The sequence below is a fragment of the Chelon labrosus genome (assembly GCF_963514085.1).
Source record: "Chelon labrosus genome assembly, chromosome: 12".
NCBI lineage: Eukaryota > Metazoa > Chordata > Actinopteri > Mugiliformes > Mugilidae > Chelon > Chelon labrosus.
In genome coordinates, this window is record NC_140345.1 from 9,915,081 (window position 1) to 9,932,445 (window position 17,365).

Genomic DNA, 17,365 nt, shown 5'->3' on the forward strand with positions numbered 1-17,365 from the left:
AAAGTGAAAGTAAAATGGGCTTTCATGTCGTACAGCAGCTAGTTAAGAAAGAGCAAATTATAACTTCTCTGTATACTGTATTGTTATTTAATCTATAGCAGCACTCTAAATTTTACCAGATGATTGTATATTTGGATCTGACATGTTTTGTAACCACAAACTACAGCTGTGACATAAATGCAATTGAGTAGAAAGTACAGTATATCCCTCTGAAATGAAATGAAAATTCTAACTGTATGAAAATTGTATTTTATGAAGAAGTCTTTAGAGGTCGGACTCCATATCTCAATTGCCTTATGTCAGTGTAATGTGTGTGCTGTCTTTGCAGACGTGATGAATAACAACACCAAACTGCTGTCATTGTGATTCATTTATCATCATTAACAATACTTAGGCATCATTAAACAAAAAAAAAAAAAATACAAAATAAAAAAAATAACACTGTAATTAGGACACAGCTATTTCTTCTGTATCAATGGGGAAGAGAGGTTGCTGGTTGGTCGGGTTAGTTGAAAAGAACGTGGCGGTGGAATGAGGGTGAGTTTAAAAGGAAAATAAGATCGTCCATAAAGACGAACGAAACAGAGAGGAGGGAGAAGTTCTAGTCTTAGATCTGGCTCTGTGTTGTGAGGTGGAAACAGGAAAGAAAAGGAGAGGATATGGAGACAGGAGAGCTTCCCATACATTACAGGTAAGGCACTTGACATACAAAAGCTTTAAAGCATGACACACAAAACTGGAACACTCATCATTTCATGGATTCATCAAAGCTGAAACACAGAAACAAATTTCTTTCAAAAAAGATTAAAGAACATACATGTAAACTCATTTCATACACATAATCATACCTAAAATCATTGATTAGATCAACATTTGAACTCTCAGCCAGGTTAACAAACATAACCCATGCTATCAGGCAGTCAACTGAAGAAATTTGGCCCATAGTTGTAAAATGTGGAAATTGGGAAACTGGCCCGTCACAGCCTCCTTAATAAAACTCCTGGATTTCGACAGAGCAACCCACCTTCGCAATGAATGAGTCATCAACGCGTTTCAGTGGGTGACATAAACCGAGTTGAAAAGAAGAAAAAAAACACATTCAGCTGTGATTTCTCTTTAATGGGAAATGAAGCTTCCTCTTCATTTCTGGCTACTGCTCGCTGCTTACACAGCTAAAATGATTGTTGGAAGCAGGAATCTTACAAACTGAGCTCAGCTGGATTAAAACGGAACAGAAATTAAACAAACAAACAAAAAAAAATAATAATCTTGAGGCTTACAAAACTAGATCCAGATACTTTAAAAATGGCACAGGCCACATTGGAGAGCAGAGGATCTAAGTCCTACTGCAAGTTATTACTTTACATAAGAGACACTGTACGTTTGTGCAAAGACGATGCAATAGCTGAACAGTTATGTAGTTGCATAGACAGAAAACTAGGGAAATAAATGCCCTATTTTCTCACCTTTATAAAACCCACTTTAACCTTGTTTTGTTCTTTTAGTAAACAAAAAAAATAATAAACTGAATAAAGCGACATCATTTTAAAACAGAAAGCTTTAAAATGGCTTTTAAACAGCCATTAGCTGGCTCTAAGGCACACAGTTAGAACATGAAAGCTTACATGGAAGCAGCAATCACTCCCCTCTCCCCTCTTTGCCTTGCTCTCCATTTCCTCCCCTGTCTTATTAAAGAATTTTTGGGACTAACGTGAAACAAAGGCAATGATACTTTTTTTTTTCTCATGACAAAGCAACACTTGCCGTGTCACATCATGTAGTGTGCACCGTCTGCTGTGCCCTCTAAAAAGTGATTATGTGTATGTATTTGCGTAAAAGTAACAGTGTCAAATTTCCTCAGATACTTGCTGTTCTTGGTGTTAGGGAATCACTTGGCCCCTCCTTTACCCACATCCCTTCTTCTTCTTTCTCTCTCTCTCTTCATCCCTCCCTCCTGACTCCCTACTGAGGGATATGAGTCCTTCTCACATTCTTTTGTCCTGACACTTATTTGCTTTCACTCCGTCTTGCTATGGTTGTTGTTGTGAACTGTGTGACCGTTCTGCACCGGCCCATTTTTCTTCATGTGTTTTTTAACGTCCGCCTTATCTTCCTCTTCCTCCTCTTCTGATTCGTCCGTTTCATCTTTATCGCTCCTTTCATCGTCCACTTTTTCCTGAAAAATGAGAGAGAGAGAGAGAGAGAGAGAGAGAGAGAGAGAGAGAGAGAGAGAGTCTGTTTAGAAACGTGCCACCAATCAAGGAGACCTTCCGCTCAAACTGATCTGATCTGGTCAGTGTCAGAACGAGCCTGGACTGAATGAGCTGCTTTTGTATTAATCTACATTCAAGGCAGTCTAATGATATTGACAATATATGCATAAACCTATAGTGGCATATCCACAGAGAACAGCTTTGTACAATTTTTAGCTCAGGGTTCATTTTTACCGCTCTTTCCAAACAACAGACAGACAGTGAGGTGAACATAGTGGAGAATTTAGCGGCTAAAGAGAAGCAGGTGGTGACCAAAACAGAGCTGAAAGACAGAAAAATATGATTTCTTTGAAAACTAGAAACAGAACTTGCGTAGTTGTGTATTAACAAACGTTTGCCACAGTAACTTTATAATGTGGTGATATGTCAGTGTTGTGTTCACTGAACCCTGAAGAGGTTTAACCGCTGCTCTTAGTGTTGTCGCTCAACTCCTCCTCCTCCTCCACAGCCAAAATTTCCCCTCAACCCCTTTGAGGTCTCTACTTTTGTAACAGTTTTTAACACCTGGTCAGCACTTTTACTTCCACCGATGCATCACCTCTGTACCGCATTTACTCATAAATCTACACTCCATGATAAATGGTTCAACTACAGCGTTGCAGCAGCAAATAAACATATGTTGTATTCAGAAAACAAAAACACCTTTCGTAGTATTTATGAGGTGAACATTACTTTTGTGTTAGCTTACATTGTTGGTGAGGAAGCGGACTGCTATACGTATGATTAGAACAGCCCAGAAGATATGTAGACACTGCAGAGTCATCAACAGTCCGTTGAAAAAGTAGTAGCCAAAGAAGGGTTCGTAGATTGTGACTGGGTACACCCACGTACAGTAAATAATCCTGCAACAGGGACAGCAAGGATTAACGACAAGGTCACATGGCACACAGCAAGATAATAACGTCCAATGATAGGATACAGTGTTTAAAATGATTGTTAAAAATGCATGTGTGTGTCTGTACCAGAAAGGGAAGATAACAAGGCGGGTGATGATGAAGACTGCAGCAAACACAATGAAGATGTAGTTACAGGCATTTCGCCACCCAGCATAGTTGAACATCTTTGCAGACTGCCAGAAGAAGAGAGGAAAAATAATGATTGAACGAGAAATCTGCAGACAAGTGGATAACACAGTTGCATAGTTACTAAAAGTGATAGTTGTGGTTTGCCTCTATCTATGACCTGATTGGTCCACACTCACTTGTCTATTCATTAAGTGCCCTAGTGAAACATGATGCATCCTGTTCTAACAGCCTTGCATTAAGTGTTAGCATCGTGAAGGTTATGGTATTCAGCATTTGCTTAAAATAGCTGTTGATTCAAATGTGCCGACACAGGTTTCTGTTATTTTGTCAGTCCAACAGTACCATAACTACATCTTCTAAAATGATCATACAGTTGAATTACCGTCTGCCTTACTCTGTGTCAACATAAACTGAACATTACAACGGTCACTAAGAGGGATTTCTGTACAAAACTGTTATAACATATTTATTTTCTCCAGGTTGCCTAATGTTTTGGCAAGTGAGTTTAAGTCCCACCTCCACAAGGTGGCAGTGTGGGATCAACGCATTGTCAACAGTAGACTCAATAGAGATGCAGCATACTCTAAAGTGTTAGTGGTAAAGATAAGTGCCATCAACACAAACGCTTGAAACAGCTGACGTGTCACTTTACCAGGAGCACACACCGGCTACATGACAGTTGGTTGTGTGTTAGGCGAACTAATACACCCTAATATTACCCTGTAATTAAACTGTGCAATATATTTATCCTCCATTTGTCTTTTTATACAAAAGTTTTTATATGTATATTTATTCTATTTTGCTTATATTTTTTCTGTCAGTATTCCTGCTGTGCTCTGAGCCATTCCACCGAAATTTCATTTTGATGTAAATCTAAATGACAAATAAAGTCTGTCTAAGTCTTTACCTCGAGGAAGTAATCAGAGGAGTCGTGCACCAGCATGATGAGAGTTCCAGCACGGATGTAGTTAACACACCAGGAGAAGCTGATGAGGAGGATGGTCGCTACATGGTGAACTATTTGCTCCTTGAAGTCCTAAACAGAACGAGATGTAAGGGGGGGGGGGGGGGGGGGGGGGGGAGGGGGGGGGAGAGAGAAACATGTTACTTATGTTGCGAAAATGAAAAAGGGAAAACATAATTGTGTGTTGCATGGTTGAAGTGGGTTTGTGTGCATGGCGACAAATCCTGCTTAACGAGTATCTGGGTTAGACTTTGTGTTGGAGAAACACACTGTGCCTCTTTGGCAAGAGTTTCCCCCACTGTGCTACTCAGCTGATCAGGGTGAGCAAAGTCCAACACACAAACACACACACTCATACACGTGTAACAACAGTCTAATGTCCACCCATAGTCCATGCTATAGATGTCCAACTGATCTGATAGTAAGACCTCGTCCTCCTTCTCACATGTATGGTTGATTGTGATGTAGTAACATAAACATAAGATGATAGGTTTGAAATGCTTGAACTTGAACCCTATTCATTCAAAGGTTTCTGAGATGAATTCACTTACTTTACGTTTGACATCAGAAGCCACACTGAAGAGCAGAGAGCCATAGAAACCCAGCTCAATCATGTAGTACCAATACTGGGACGGCAGGAGAGTCTGAGGGAGAGGAAGCAGGTCTTTAATTGAAAAGTCAATACACCATTTTGTGCAAATCCATACAAGGAGCTGCAGCTGTAACTTATTATAGTTATTTAAATTATTGATTAACCTTCCAAATATTCTCCAAAGGAATTGATTAAAAGTTTGACACTTAAACGAGCAACAAATGTTCTTTAGGAGTTCAGAGTTATCACATGACAAACCACAAGTTTTGTTTGGCTATGAGTCCGAAACCCAAAGATAATCAGTTGAAAATCACAAAGGGCCGAGAGAAACAGAACAACTTGACATCTGAAAGATTGAAGCATGTGGTTGTTTTGGCATTTGCGTGATAAAATGACAAAACAAGCTGTCTAAATTCATCAAATAATCGCTTCTACTGCATCAGTACAATGTGATTACATTTCTTTTTCACGGTCACACTGAGCAAATATTGACAGCAAGCCAGTGGAGACAGTACAGCCTAAAACCCACATCTGATTTTTATTATTACTTCCCAAATTAGGACACAAATTACTTGTAATATAATGAATCAGTTAATGTGACTTGGGCAAAAATTATCTGGATGGATGGATTAATGTAGACTTAAAAAAGTCTACATTTACAACAAAAATGTAGTGTCTCTGAGCTTCTCTTGACAGCAGCAACAGGGTTCACTGCAGGTCTGATGCTGCTGATTTGCAGTGTGTTCAAGTTCAACTTTTTGACCCAGACCCAGACAGCATGCGGCAACGTCACAGTTGGCCTTCATTGCCTGTAGTTCTTTGATGTTGTTTTTTTGTGTTCGTCCCTTCAGACCTAAATATAAAGAGGTAATAATCACAAAGGGCTGAGAGAGTCAGGACATATTGACACTTGAGAGGCTGGAACCCGTGATTGTTGACTGAACTGATAAACCAGCTGTCCAATAAATCAACTAATCATCACTTCTACTGTGTCGATAACTCTTGGGAAGGACGTTTGTGAATTTTGAAATAGGGTTTCTGCAGCGGGCCCTGCGATAGACTGGCGACCTGTCCATGGTGTACATCGCCTCTCGCCCGATGACAGCTGGGATAGGCTCCAGCAGACCCCCGCGACCCTTAACAGGAATAAGCGGGTACAGAAGATGGATGGATGGATGGATGGATGGATGGATGGATGGATGGATGGATGGTTTCTGCAGCGTTCATCAGAATTTTAAAAATTGCGTATAATGTGATTCAGTTTCCATCATGGACAAATTCTTCTCTGCATTTTGTCAGCAGTGACCTTACAACCCCAAAGCTGCTCTCTAACCAGTAGTCTACAACTCCCTGCTTAAGTTATATGATTAATCATTTAACATAACCTGGTCCCAAATCATGTGGACAGATGGACTGATGGATCAACCAATCAAAAAACAATAGACTAATTTACGTTTACACCAATTATTTTGTCTCTGAGCTTCCGTCAGACTGATGCTGCTGTTTGAAACTCCATTAAAGTCTCCTGAGACAACAATCCACTGCCTCACTAGTATTTTCTCAGTGTTGTGTAATACTACTGTCTAGAGCAGGACGGGGAAACATTTATTACCACCTAGGGCTATTAGTTGTGGAACTAGAATCAGAACTAGAACAGAATTTAATAAACAGGTGCATTAATTGTACTTATCCATCAGGGAGACGTACCAGCACGGGAAAGCCTTGCCACATCTCCTTCAGGTCATACAGCCAAGGTTTCTGCAACGAGAATGAGACAGCAGAAGTCAAACAGGTGTATTTACACCATCTGACTCAGCATAGGGATGAGTCAGTGCTTCCCCTCTGACAGTGCAATAGGTGAAGTTGTCACAGCAAGAAAGACCGACTACCATGGAAACCGCCAAACTACGATAGCAGGGCAGGTGAAAAACGAGAGTGTATAAATAAAGAGACGGGAGGAGGAGGAGGAGGAGAAGAGGTGGTCGAGGTCAACGTGGCAGTACTCACATCGATCAGGGCGGCCAGGCCAGCAATGAAAGCAAGAAGGTAAAAGGTAAATCTCCAACTGCAAGAGAACACACACATACAAACACACTTTCTACTCAGTCAATGGGGAAAAGGACAACGGACAACATTTTCTAGCAGCAGACACGTAAAGGCATCACAGACAAATTCTCACTCATAGTCACAAACACACAAGTTGGAGAGAGATGCCAGGCTGCAGGGACTGCCTGGAAAAATCTGGTGAACTACGCTGAGAATGGCAAATCAGGATCAGGACAAAAACACATAGCCAAGCATGCGCTGACAGACAATGAGAGCTATCACGCAGCGTCCTCCCTCTTAATATTCTGTGGGAGGTGATTGCCCCTGCTCATACAGGTGTAGTGAGAGGATTATACTTAAAATGCAGGAGCAGTGACACAGAAAGATGGATACAGGAGGAGGAGACAGAAGAGCAGTGAGAGTGTGACACCAGTGGGCGAAATGAGGGAGAGACAGAAAGCTTGTTGTCTGCACATAGACAATAGACTGATTCACAACAAAAATGCTGTTATGCTGTAGCACGCTCAGTGAAAGACACACCATAAACAAGGAGTGACAAACATGCAGTCACATGTACGTCGGCACAAAACCTTAGACATGTCACATGCACAACATCACTAGGAACTAGCTCAATGTAATTTCAGTCCAAAGGATCATTTGACCAAAATAACAAGGAATTTGAAATATTTCTGAGATTTATGCAACACCTTAGAAGTGAATTGAGCTGAATAACAGATGTTAAAATACATTAAAAATGACATCTACAAATTTTATCAGGAACTTCCAGAGATAGTGTCATCATTAATATACACTGATCAGCCATAACATTATGACCAACTGGTTGTAAATACTGGTCAAGGGAATGAATAACACAGATTATCCGGTTATCATGGCACCGGTCAGTGGGTGGGATATATTAAACAGCAAGTGAACATTTTGTCCTCAAAGCTGATGCGTTAGAAGCAGGAAAATGGACTCAGAAACTGCAGCTCTTATGGGGTGTCTCTGGTCCACAGTGATCAGCACCTACCAAAAGTGGCCGGAGGAAGGAAAAGCAATGAACCGACAACCAAGGCTCACTGATGCTTGTGTGGTCCCATCCAACAGACAAACCGCTGTCAGAACACACAGCGCATCACAGTTTGTTTTGTACAGGGCTGAGTAGCCGCAGACCAGTCATGGCGTACATGCTGACCGCCGTCCATTGCTGAAAGCACCTACAATAGACACATGAGCATCAGAACTAGACGCTGCACCAATGGAAGAAGGTCTGGTCTGATTTATCACACCTCCTTTTAGATCGTATGGATGGCCGGGTCTCTGTATGTCACTTATGTGGATGATAAAACACATAGCACCATGATGCAAGGAACACCCACTAGTCGTTTTCATAGGGTTATTCTTGGTTTGCAATAATGTTCAGGTTGTGATGCGTATCACATCCAAGTAAATCCCAGGAGCCAGGTTCGCAGAAGACAATTACATTGTAATGAGATCATCAATGCTATTCACTTCACTGGTTGGTGGTTTTAATGTTGTGGCTGACTGGTGATCAATGATATTGTCAGGTTGTAAAAACGGCAGATGAGCTTGCCCACTTGTTATTGAAAAAATATGTTTGTATGTTTGTTTGTTTTTGTTTTTTTATGGAGGCCGAGGCAAGACATGAACACAAGGTGACACAGATATGCAACACAGGTCCTTGACTGTAATCACACCAGGGACATTGCGGTCATGGGGCGTGAGCTGCAATCATTTGGAAACCAGGGAGCTACCTCATAAAAAAGCGCTTATCTTCAACAGTCTATCTGCTCTTAGTACTGCATCTGAGGAGGACTGTGTGAGATACAAAAGCTCCAGAACAGCCAGGACTTTGTAGTGCATTTATCAGTCAAGAATAAAGCTTCCATTGCAACCGATTTTACCAGATTTTTTTTCTAGTCTCTTCTTGTAATTTAAATAAACTGACCCTTAAAGTCACGCAAAAGGCTTTCATTGTATCTGTCATCACACAAGACCAATCTCCATGACAACGAAACTATAGAACCAAACACGTTAGATGAAATAATGACCATAAGAGTCTACACGCATATCAGTGCATATCTGTCCATTACTCATTTGCTACCAAAGTGTGAATCCTACAAGGTGACATTAGCTAGTCTCAGTAGCCTTGTAATAACAGGCAATCATGCTGCTGGTTTAACTCTGCTTCTGTTACAGTAATGTTCGTACATAAAAATAACCAGCAGTGGTGACAGAGCCCCTGTTGCCGAGGCCTTGTGTTCAAGAGCATGTGGATTGATTTGTGTGTGTGTGAGAGCAGGGGCAGCAGGCATGGTAGCGAAAGAGTGGAATTGTAATGTAATGTTCATGTTAAAAATAGAGGGCTACTTTTGACCTCAGAAATGAGCTCATATAGCCGGAGGAACGTAAGGAACGCAGCTGTGCTCCATAGCTCTACGCGAGTGACTATAAGTCTAAAAGTGTATGGGTGCGTTTACCTGGCCTCTCGAAACTTCTTGAGCAAACTCGGCCTGTCTTGGTTCCTCCGTCTCCTGAACCATCGCTGCACTTGTCTTTCCGAGTAGCCGGTCTGCTTGCAAAGGCTCGCTACTGAAGACTGGGGCCAGCACAGAGAAGTCAGAGTTTAGTATTTCCCGGCATGTAACGCAGCACTCTGACATTGTGTGTGGATGTGTGCGGAAATCTACCTGTGTGGGGTTTTTGGTAATGTTACAGTAGTAGGACTCCAGTGTGGGATTGTGTGGGACTTTAAGCCGCACCGTCTCCTTCACCCCAAGTAGAGAGGCCAGGGGTGTAGCCACCGTCCTGCAGTCACAAGAGTTGTTGAGATTAGAAGTTAATTGAGAAAAATTTGACGCAGCCAAGTGAACTCTTAATTTAATCTTAAAGGATAAATGAAGTCATTATATACATAATAAGAGACACCGAGGACCTAGAACAGATTTTGTCAGCAACTGCCTTTAGCAACAAGTATAGGTCAGACTTAAATACTTAAACATTCAGGGATTAAATGGGATGAAACAGTTTGTCTTATCATGTTTAACAACCTTCCAGTTGGCCTACTTGCAATTTACAACACTGTGAGTAGGTGCAATAAAGCGTAAGAGAGCCTCTTGGCATTGGCAATAAAACGTAATTTTACTGCAGTGATATTCAAATTTACAAAATCATAAACTACTGGACACAGCAACACTGTGCTAATTAGAAAAACAATATCGGCCACTTAAAAGACAGGAATATTAACTTGTTATAAATGCGGGCACAACACAGGAAAGACAGAATGCAACTGTTGAGAAAAGATCAATGAAATTATCTAAGCAGAATGAGGAGAGTCAGGTGGACAGCTTATAGTACAAAGGGAGGAGGAGGCAGCAGCTAAGGGGCAAAATTAAGTGGATCATGTTTGGATTCGACACAGGAGAGCACTGATGCACAGGAAGACATAGTGATGAATGAACCGACCTTTCAAAGATCTGGCGGATAATGAGGAATATTAGGGCGATTGGAAGCGCCACCCACAGGTCGCGGGCTTTGGCGTATACTCGACCCTCCCGATCCTCCAGGTCAGCCCAGCCGAGGCCCTCCGGAAACCACAGTCGCTCCTGCCAGAACCACTCACTCAGCCCCGACAGCATCCTGAAACACGGGACACACAAGAGGTCAGCTCCACATTTATATTTTTATTAGGCTTTAAAGATGAAGTCGAAACATTTCGAAACGAGATCATCTCGAAGCAGAGTGTGTGCCCTTAAAAATGGGAACATTGTTCAAAATCTGAAAGCATAAGGAGTCTATAGGCTTACTTATAGGCCTTTTCTCTACCGGCCTGGCTAAGCATAGGAAGACATCTGTGACTGGGAATGTTTGCCACCATGTAATTTAGAGAATTAGCAGATGGAGCCTGTTTGTACGTTCTCCCTAATGCATATAACAGAGCACCAGAAGTATGCAGAGAGCTCCAGAGGCCTGAGTGAGGGAGGAGACATCAGACCAACAACTGAGCAAATTTTTTCCTTCACGCTTTCATCATCAGTGTTGAAGGCAGCTGTGAGAGTTGGTTCATACTCAGAGGGCACAGAGATGAGTATTTCTGCTGCTAACTGCAAGGGAGTGGCAGAGAGAGAGAACCAGAGAGGGAAGGGGTTGGCGGCAAGGGAGCATCCGAGGGGTATGAGTCATAATTCGTCCATATGTGCAGAGCAGGGGAGGTGCCCCCACGCGCTCCATCTCCGGATTCCCCTTGCAGATTTACAGCAACTCCCCTCCCACTGCAGCTGCAAATACCAAAGCCCTGTAACCGCTCCACTTCCACTCCCTTCCCCACCCTGCTGATCCCTGCCAGTAATCAGGAAGGATTCCCTCTTTGGCCCAAAGAGCAAAAAACCACGTGTAATGCTCTCACTCTCGTGGCAGTCTTTAAAATATATGACCTTAACTACACATGGTTATCCATATTAATTAATACTGATACAGAGTTCCAAGTGAACACGTCACTTCTTACTATGAGTCATTCAGAACTCTTTTTTTCCTTAGACGAGACCATAACTGAACAGTCTTAATTTAAAAACAAATTGGTGTTTAGGCTAGCGATATTTCAGATTAAATAAGCTTAAAACAGGTCATCATCAGACAGTCCTGCCCAAAACATACAACATTAAAAACTTGTGTCAACAAAAGTCTGCAATCAGCAGTTCTTGTGATTGAATTAGCAAACTGTCTGATCTGAGTCTTTTGGTTTAACTAACACATTTTAGGTGGTACCCTGTTTGTTAATTCCTTTATCTTCAGTATCTCTGTCCCTGAATGGGTCTTTAAACAACACAGCTAATTCAGATCAGCGCTAAAGACAAAGCAGACAGTTGTAGCTGCTGACACTGTTCATGAAGAGCGTCATGGTTGAGTGAGTCTCTTCTTTTCCACATCGTGTCATGTTAGTCATGGCCTGTTTCCTGTTGTAACAGCACCGCTGGCTGAGTATTGGGCTATCCCTTCTCTCTCTCTCCCCTCTAACCCAGGTGGTGGTGGTGGATGGGAGGGGTGACATATTTTTCCTGGCCATTTTGCAAGCTCTTCCACTTCAGTAGCACAACATCTCACTTCTCTTACTGTGTCCTGCCAGATCTCTGCTGAATAGCATGCTTGTGTGCATGTCTGGCTCCAAAAGGGCTGCCTAATCTAACTGAAAACAGATAACCAAATGAGCTTCTGAGCAATAGTACAGCTGGTTCAAAGGGCAGACGGTGTAATAAATATATCTGCTATGATTAGATTCACACATCCAAAAGCAAACAATCAGGGGGGGAAGGCGTGTAACTGAACAAATACAATATCTTTATTGCATGTGTTTGCAGCAAAATGCTGAGTGGATACAACAGGATATACTTAGGGTTACTAGGGTTGAGATCATCCAGAGAATTCAGCATGTTAAAGCACTTTTTCCCCCCACAGTTTTCCTAACACCACATGCCATTGGCCCACAAGATCATATGACCAGACTCTGACCATTCCGAAGGTCCAATAAAAATAAAGGATGCCTCCTTTAGGGGAGGGAGAAAGGAAGTTCCTCTTTGTCTCTCCCTCTCTCTCTCTTTCTCTCTTACTCACTATAAATATACATTACAAGCATGTGGCGATTGTAAACACAAATCTCGCTCGCAGCTGGTAGAGCATCACTCCAGCTGTTACCGATGTGCCTCCTAAGAGCTTTAACCTGAGTCCCGAGTTCACAAACACGTGGTGAAGCTTCTCAAAATCCGAAGAAAGTAAGGGAACAAGCCTCAAAGGAAAACCCAAACACACCAGACTGTAACCTGGTACACATTCCAGGAATATGTGGGGAATGTAAACACGCTGCCACCGTAGAGAAGGACCTCCAGCTTTGATATCTACTCTCCATTATATTTACAGTCAGCCAACACTTTAGTCTATCTGGATGGCAGGTGACTGAGTCGTCCAGACAGCATAAGTCATAAGATACTGGCCATGTGCTCTGACTTTGAGTCACTCATAACGTGTCATCTATGTTAGTACAAATACCCATTTACTCACATCGATCCATCCTTAAGATGTTTTCTGGATGATTCATTCAAACCACAGCTTTTACAAATAACCACGAGACACAAAGAGATCGGACCGCTTCTACTGCAGGCAGCTTCACAGTACGGCAGGTCAACGCTGAGTTTTTTTGGCATAAGTCAAGCAACAGAACAACACGTTGACTTCATGCTAATTTCACCAAAAGTCATGAGACCAGAGTGAAAGGGAAGCTGATAAGCTAAATTAAATCACAGCCGTGGATATCACATTTTTTTCATATTGAATTTCAGAAAGAGTACTTTATTGCATGAACTGAATGAATGTTTAAGATGTTTAGCGCTACAGTTTAAACAGGCACACAAACTCAGATTGTTGTGTCAATGAGTTGTATTTAATCCAAGAAAACTTCTAATTTTTTATTGATAATGCAGCTTAGACACATTAGAACTGCTATTGGAGAATTATCACATCTATCTAATTATACCCACAATAAATATTCACACGGTAAGCCTGGTATAGGAAATATCTCTGTTGATATGATTGAAGACTCCTTCTGCAAGAACGACTCAGGCTTTATCTAGTTATTTACTTTGACTGATTTATCCTTTCACTGGTAAATCTCTCTTCTTATTTTTATTTAATGAAGGTATACATTAGAACTGAAAAGATCATTTGGTCAAAAGACAATTCAGAAGCAGGTATTGTGTTAGTCACAGAGGATGGTTGAGTCAACATTAATTCATGCCTGCTTCTCTAATGCGAATATTTCATGATTTCTCTTTACTATGCTGAAGACAACAACTGAATGTATTTGGGCTCTGAACTCACCGTCAACTAAAATTATTTATTAATGTTTCAATGTTAACCAGCTGATATTGATAAGAACTGTAAGTTGCATCACTAGTTTAAATACTGTTTAAATGTAATTTCAATACTAACAAGGGCAAAATGTGTGGGGCAAACACTGCTCACACGTAATCTGGTGCAGATGTGGAATAAATACAAGAGTATCAATCATCTGGACTGACATCTGATATTTCTTGTGGTCCAACACACAGCCACAGTTTACAGATCACAGTAAAAACAAGGAAATCTTGAATGAACGTATTGTCTGATGTGGCATTTCTGGAGTTCGTAGCTGTAACTCCGGTCATGCCTTGGACGCTCTGAGCCAGAGGATTTTCAAGGTGACTCATAGAAATTTGTCACATTTTACAGATTATTTGGGGAAGTAGATGACGGAAAACAGTGTATTGCAATTTAATGAAAATACACTGTCACAATAGACCAGGATCCTTTAACTATAGCTTATTCTGTAAATGGAAGAAAACGTCAGATGATCCCTACAACAAACACTGAACTGTTTCATTGCTATTATCAGCTGTGTTCGAGATAGAGATCACAAGAAACTCAACTTCAATACCTTTCACACTGATCTGTAACACTGATGAATTATTGATGGAGAGATTCAGTCACTCAGCAGACTGTTTTGAATAGAGCTGTTCAGAAGGTGTGAGGGTAATATTGTCATGCTGATTTTCTTCTCATGACTGGGTGCAGGCCAGTCTTTCCCTTTGAATAAGTACAGTTCCCTTGCTCTGGGCAATTAGCTTGGCCCAGCAGGGTTTATGTCAGCCTACTCTTCTGTTGAATGTAAGCCCAACGAGCACTGAGATACAACTGAATTACTGATTACTTACTGAACTAATCTGAAGATACAAAAACTGTAATCATTGACAGACGGTAGCTAAAGTTATTCTTTGTCCAGGTTACGGAGAAATAAACCAAAAACTGCGGCACATAATGTGTTTTTCTCCAGACGTCTGTAAAACAAATGTGATTTTTATCCTGGATACAAGATTGTGTGAATAAGAGGGGTTTTATTCCTTTAATTTCAAATTGATAATCACAGATACCACTTAGCATCTGAGTATATTTTGGTCTAGGACTGAAGCATTGATTGAAAACAACTGATTACAGAAGACAAACCAAGTCTTGTATAATTAATTTGACATTTTGATACAAAGTAATATAAGTTTGAGTACGAGTGAGTGCTGTTGGTAATAATTTTAGCAAGTTACAAACAAAACAGCAACACTGTTTCTTGTAATATTTCTATTGGGACTTCCTGTGGTTATGGCACCTTATTCGTGTCAATTCCTGTTTGGTGTTTTGTTTACACTGTGGTGATCAAATTAGCTTTAGCCTTAAAGGGAAGTAGCAGAGAAGCTCAGTGAAGACCACAGTGGTGGCAGGAGGAGGAGGGGTCCCACACTGGAGCAAATCACTGCGTTTTTTTGAAAAAAAATTATGTGTCATGTAAAATGTGTCATATATTTAATGTTTGTGTTGTGTATCTGTTGTCTAGCAACACAGAGATAATGTAGCACTATCTGCTGCCAGTTAGCAAAACTTAAGATTTTTAGACCCACCACTGAGCCTCGAGCCAGGCTGCCCTCATGTCCTCATGTTAGACGACAAAGGTTAAAACATTGTTACCATATTTTCATTTACAAATTATATGTAAATCGTTATTTTTCCCATGTTCTTTTCCAAAAAGCCCCAAAGCAGCCTGTTTTATTTAATTAAACGAGTCCTCCATGAATGCGTAATGACGTCTGAGGATGCGGAGCGTGCGTCTGCCGCAAACTCTCACGCGCACATTAACGACCAATGTCTGCTTGCCGACATGAAAGTGAAATGGTACTTACTTTGGTATTTTTACCCCGTAGTGAAGCGAAAATAGCGGCTTTCCGAGCAAAAAGCAGCGCCTTTGTCTTCCTCCACAACGTCGCCCGGTTCCACCTACAGTAGATAGCTGGGGGGAAAAACCTAACGGTCCCGTTGAGTGTGTCCAGTCCGCTGGTTGTTCTCAGATGGGCGCAGTTTGTCCAGGTTCAGTATCCGGACGGATTTTTACATGTTTCCAAGGAGCTCAAACAAAAATGTGTTTTCTTCCGGAGGGGAAAACAAAAAACAAAAAACTAAAAAGTAAGCTACAGGCTGGATAATATGTGAGATGCTGCAATGCGACTGGCAGTTTTGCTCCCCTCAAATGCTCCTTTCTCTCTCTCGTCGTGCCCCAGCTAATTTTACCCCCCCACCGAGAGTATGTGTGTGTGTGTGTGTGTCCCGGGAGTCGGCGGGGTCTCTGCGGGTGTCTGGCCGGATAGAGGCGCAGGTCGGGCGGGCAGGGGAGCGGAGAGAGAGCAGCAGACGGAGGGAGGAGTGAGGGGGGGGGGGGGGGGGGGGGGGGGGGGGATAACGGAGAGGGAGGGACGCGGATGACGTGAATTTGGCTGACACACACACATCCGCATTTTGTTTCCTGCTCTGAGGAAAAGTTTCACAGTGGTGCATAGATTATACTTTTAATCAAAAAGACATTCATTTTCATACTTTTCTGATGTAATATAATGCTGTTTCATATCAAATATTATTAATGGACATCCTTCTCTTCTTGGATTATTTTCCCATATAAACTTTGGCGTGACCTTTGCCCTCATTGTTATTTGCTAACTAGTATTATTACTGTTGACTTTAAAAGTTCACCTTAATCTAAAAATTATCATTAATATCTTAAATCATAGCCAGTCTTGTCTATTCTTTTTTTCCATGCAATATTAATGTTTACCTCGTTTAAACTAGTTAAAGCGAAGACGCTCTGTTATAACAGTCCTGCACTAAATCTCAACTGTATGATCATTTTGGAGGATGTAGTATGTGGTGCTGTTAAACTGTATTAAATTAAACACTGCCCGCTGACTAAAACGGTGTTGTCACAATAATAGAAACATGTGTCGGTACAACACTACGCAATTTAATAGTACTACGAACCACAAAATGAAAACATTATATTAGATAAATGCTGAATACCATAACCTTCATGAAACTCATATTTAGTGATGGACTTTTAAATTAGAATGCATTCATTTTCACTAGTGAACTGGCAAGTATATATATATTACTAAATCACTTAAAAACACAAACCTCTGCTCTAAATGTTTGCCTTTTGTATACCATCATTTCTATTTACTTTCTACCTATACTTACGGTCAGAACTATTTTCCCTGTGACACATGAAGTATAAAAGAAGCATGTGAGGGGTTACAGGCTGACATATGATATAATGTCATTAAGGTTCGACTAACGTCCAGCCTGTCAAAGTGTTTGCCCCAGATATGGTGAGGCAGGGTCAGATGGATGAGGTCAGCAAGGCTGCCACTGCTCGTTCAGTGAATGGTGACGAGCAGCTCTCTGGACCGTGCTTGATGTCATATTTATCTAAAAATAAAATAAATAAATGCATGAATCTGTAACCAGACCTGGGTTATTCATGTCAACCAGACATTTCACTTTGATGGGGTCTATTTGCCAAAGTGTTTGTCTTCTTGGCCCACTAACA

General features: G+C 41.3%; 1 protein-coding gene across 2 annotated transcripts; it reads right to left on the reverse strand.

Moving 5' to 3' along the window:
- Positions 1 to 164: 164 nt before the first annotated feature.
- Positions 165 to 16,083, reverse strand: cers2b (ceramide synthase 2b). Of its 2 annotated transcripts, none has more exons than XM_084556849.1 (11): positions 15,672 to 16,083; positions 10,387 to 10,560; positions 9,612 to 9,729; positions 9,402 to 9,520; positions 6,862 to 6,919; positions 6,562 to 6,612; positions 4,814 to 4,906; positions 4,206 to 4,325; positions 3,236 to 3,342; positions 2,962 to 3,115; positions 165 to 2,176 (listed from the first exon to the last, which is right to left on the reverse strand). In XM_084556849.1, exons 2-11 carry the CDS (start codon positions 10,557 to 10,559, stop codon positions 2,018 to 2,020), a joined length of 1,152 nt encoding a protein of 383 aa, XP_084412975.1. In that variant the 5' UTR covers position 10,560; positions 15,672 to 16,083; the 3' UTR covers positions 165 to 2,017. The 2 variants fall into 2 exon arrangements, with proteins under 2 accessions (XP_084412975.1, XP_084412974.1); XM_084556848.1 differs by having other exon boundaries at positions 4,206 to 4,334.
- Between the last annotated feature and the right edge of the window lie 1,282 nt (positions 16,084 to 17,365).

Excerpts from the sequence above, each read along its gene's own strand:
- cers2b (XM_084556848.1), bottom strand. The coding sequence starts at position 10,559 with ATGCTGTCGGGGCTGAGTGAGTGGTTCTGGCAGGAGCGACTGTGGTTT. Across the intron at positions 9,730-10,386 it reads ATCCGCCAGATCTTTGAAAG|GACGGTGGCTACACCCCTGG; the intron begins GTCGGTTCATTC and ends TTGTGACTGCAG. Across the intron at positions 4,907-6,561 it reads GGCAAGGCTTTCCCGTGCTG|ACTCTCCTGCCGTCCCAGTA; the intron begins GTACGTCTCCCT and ends CCTCTCCCTCAG.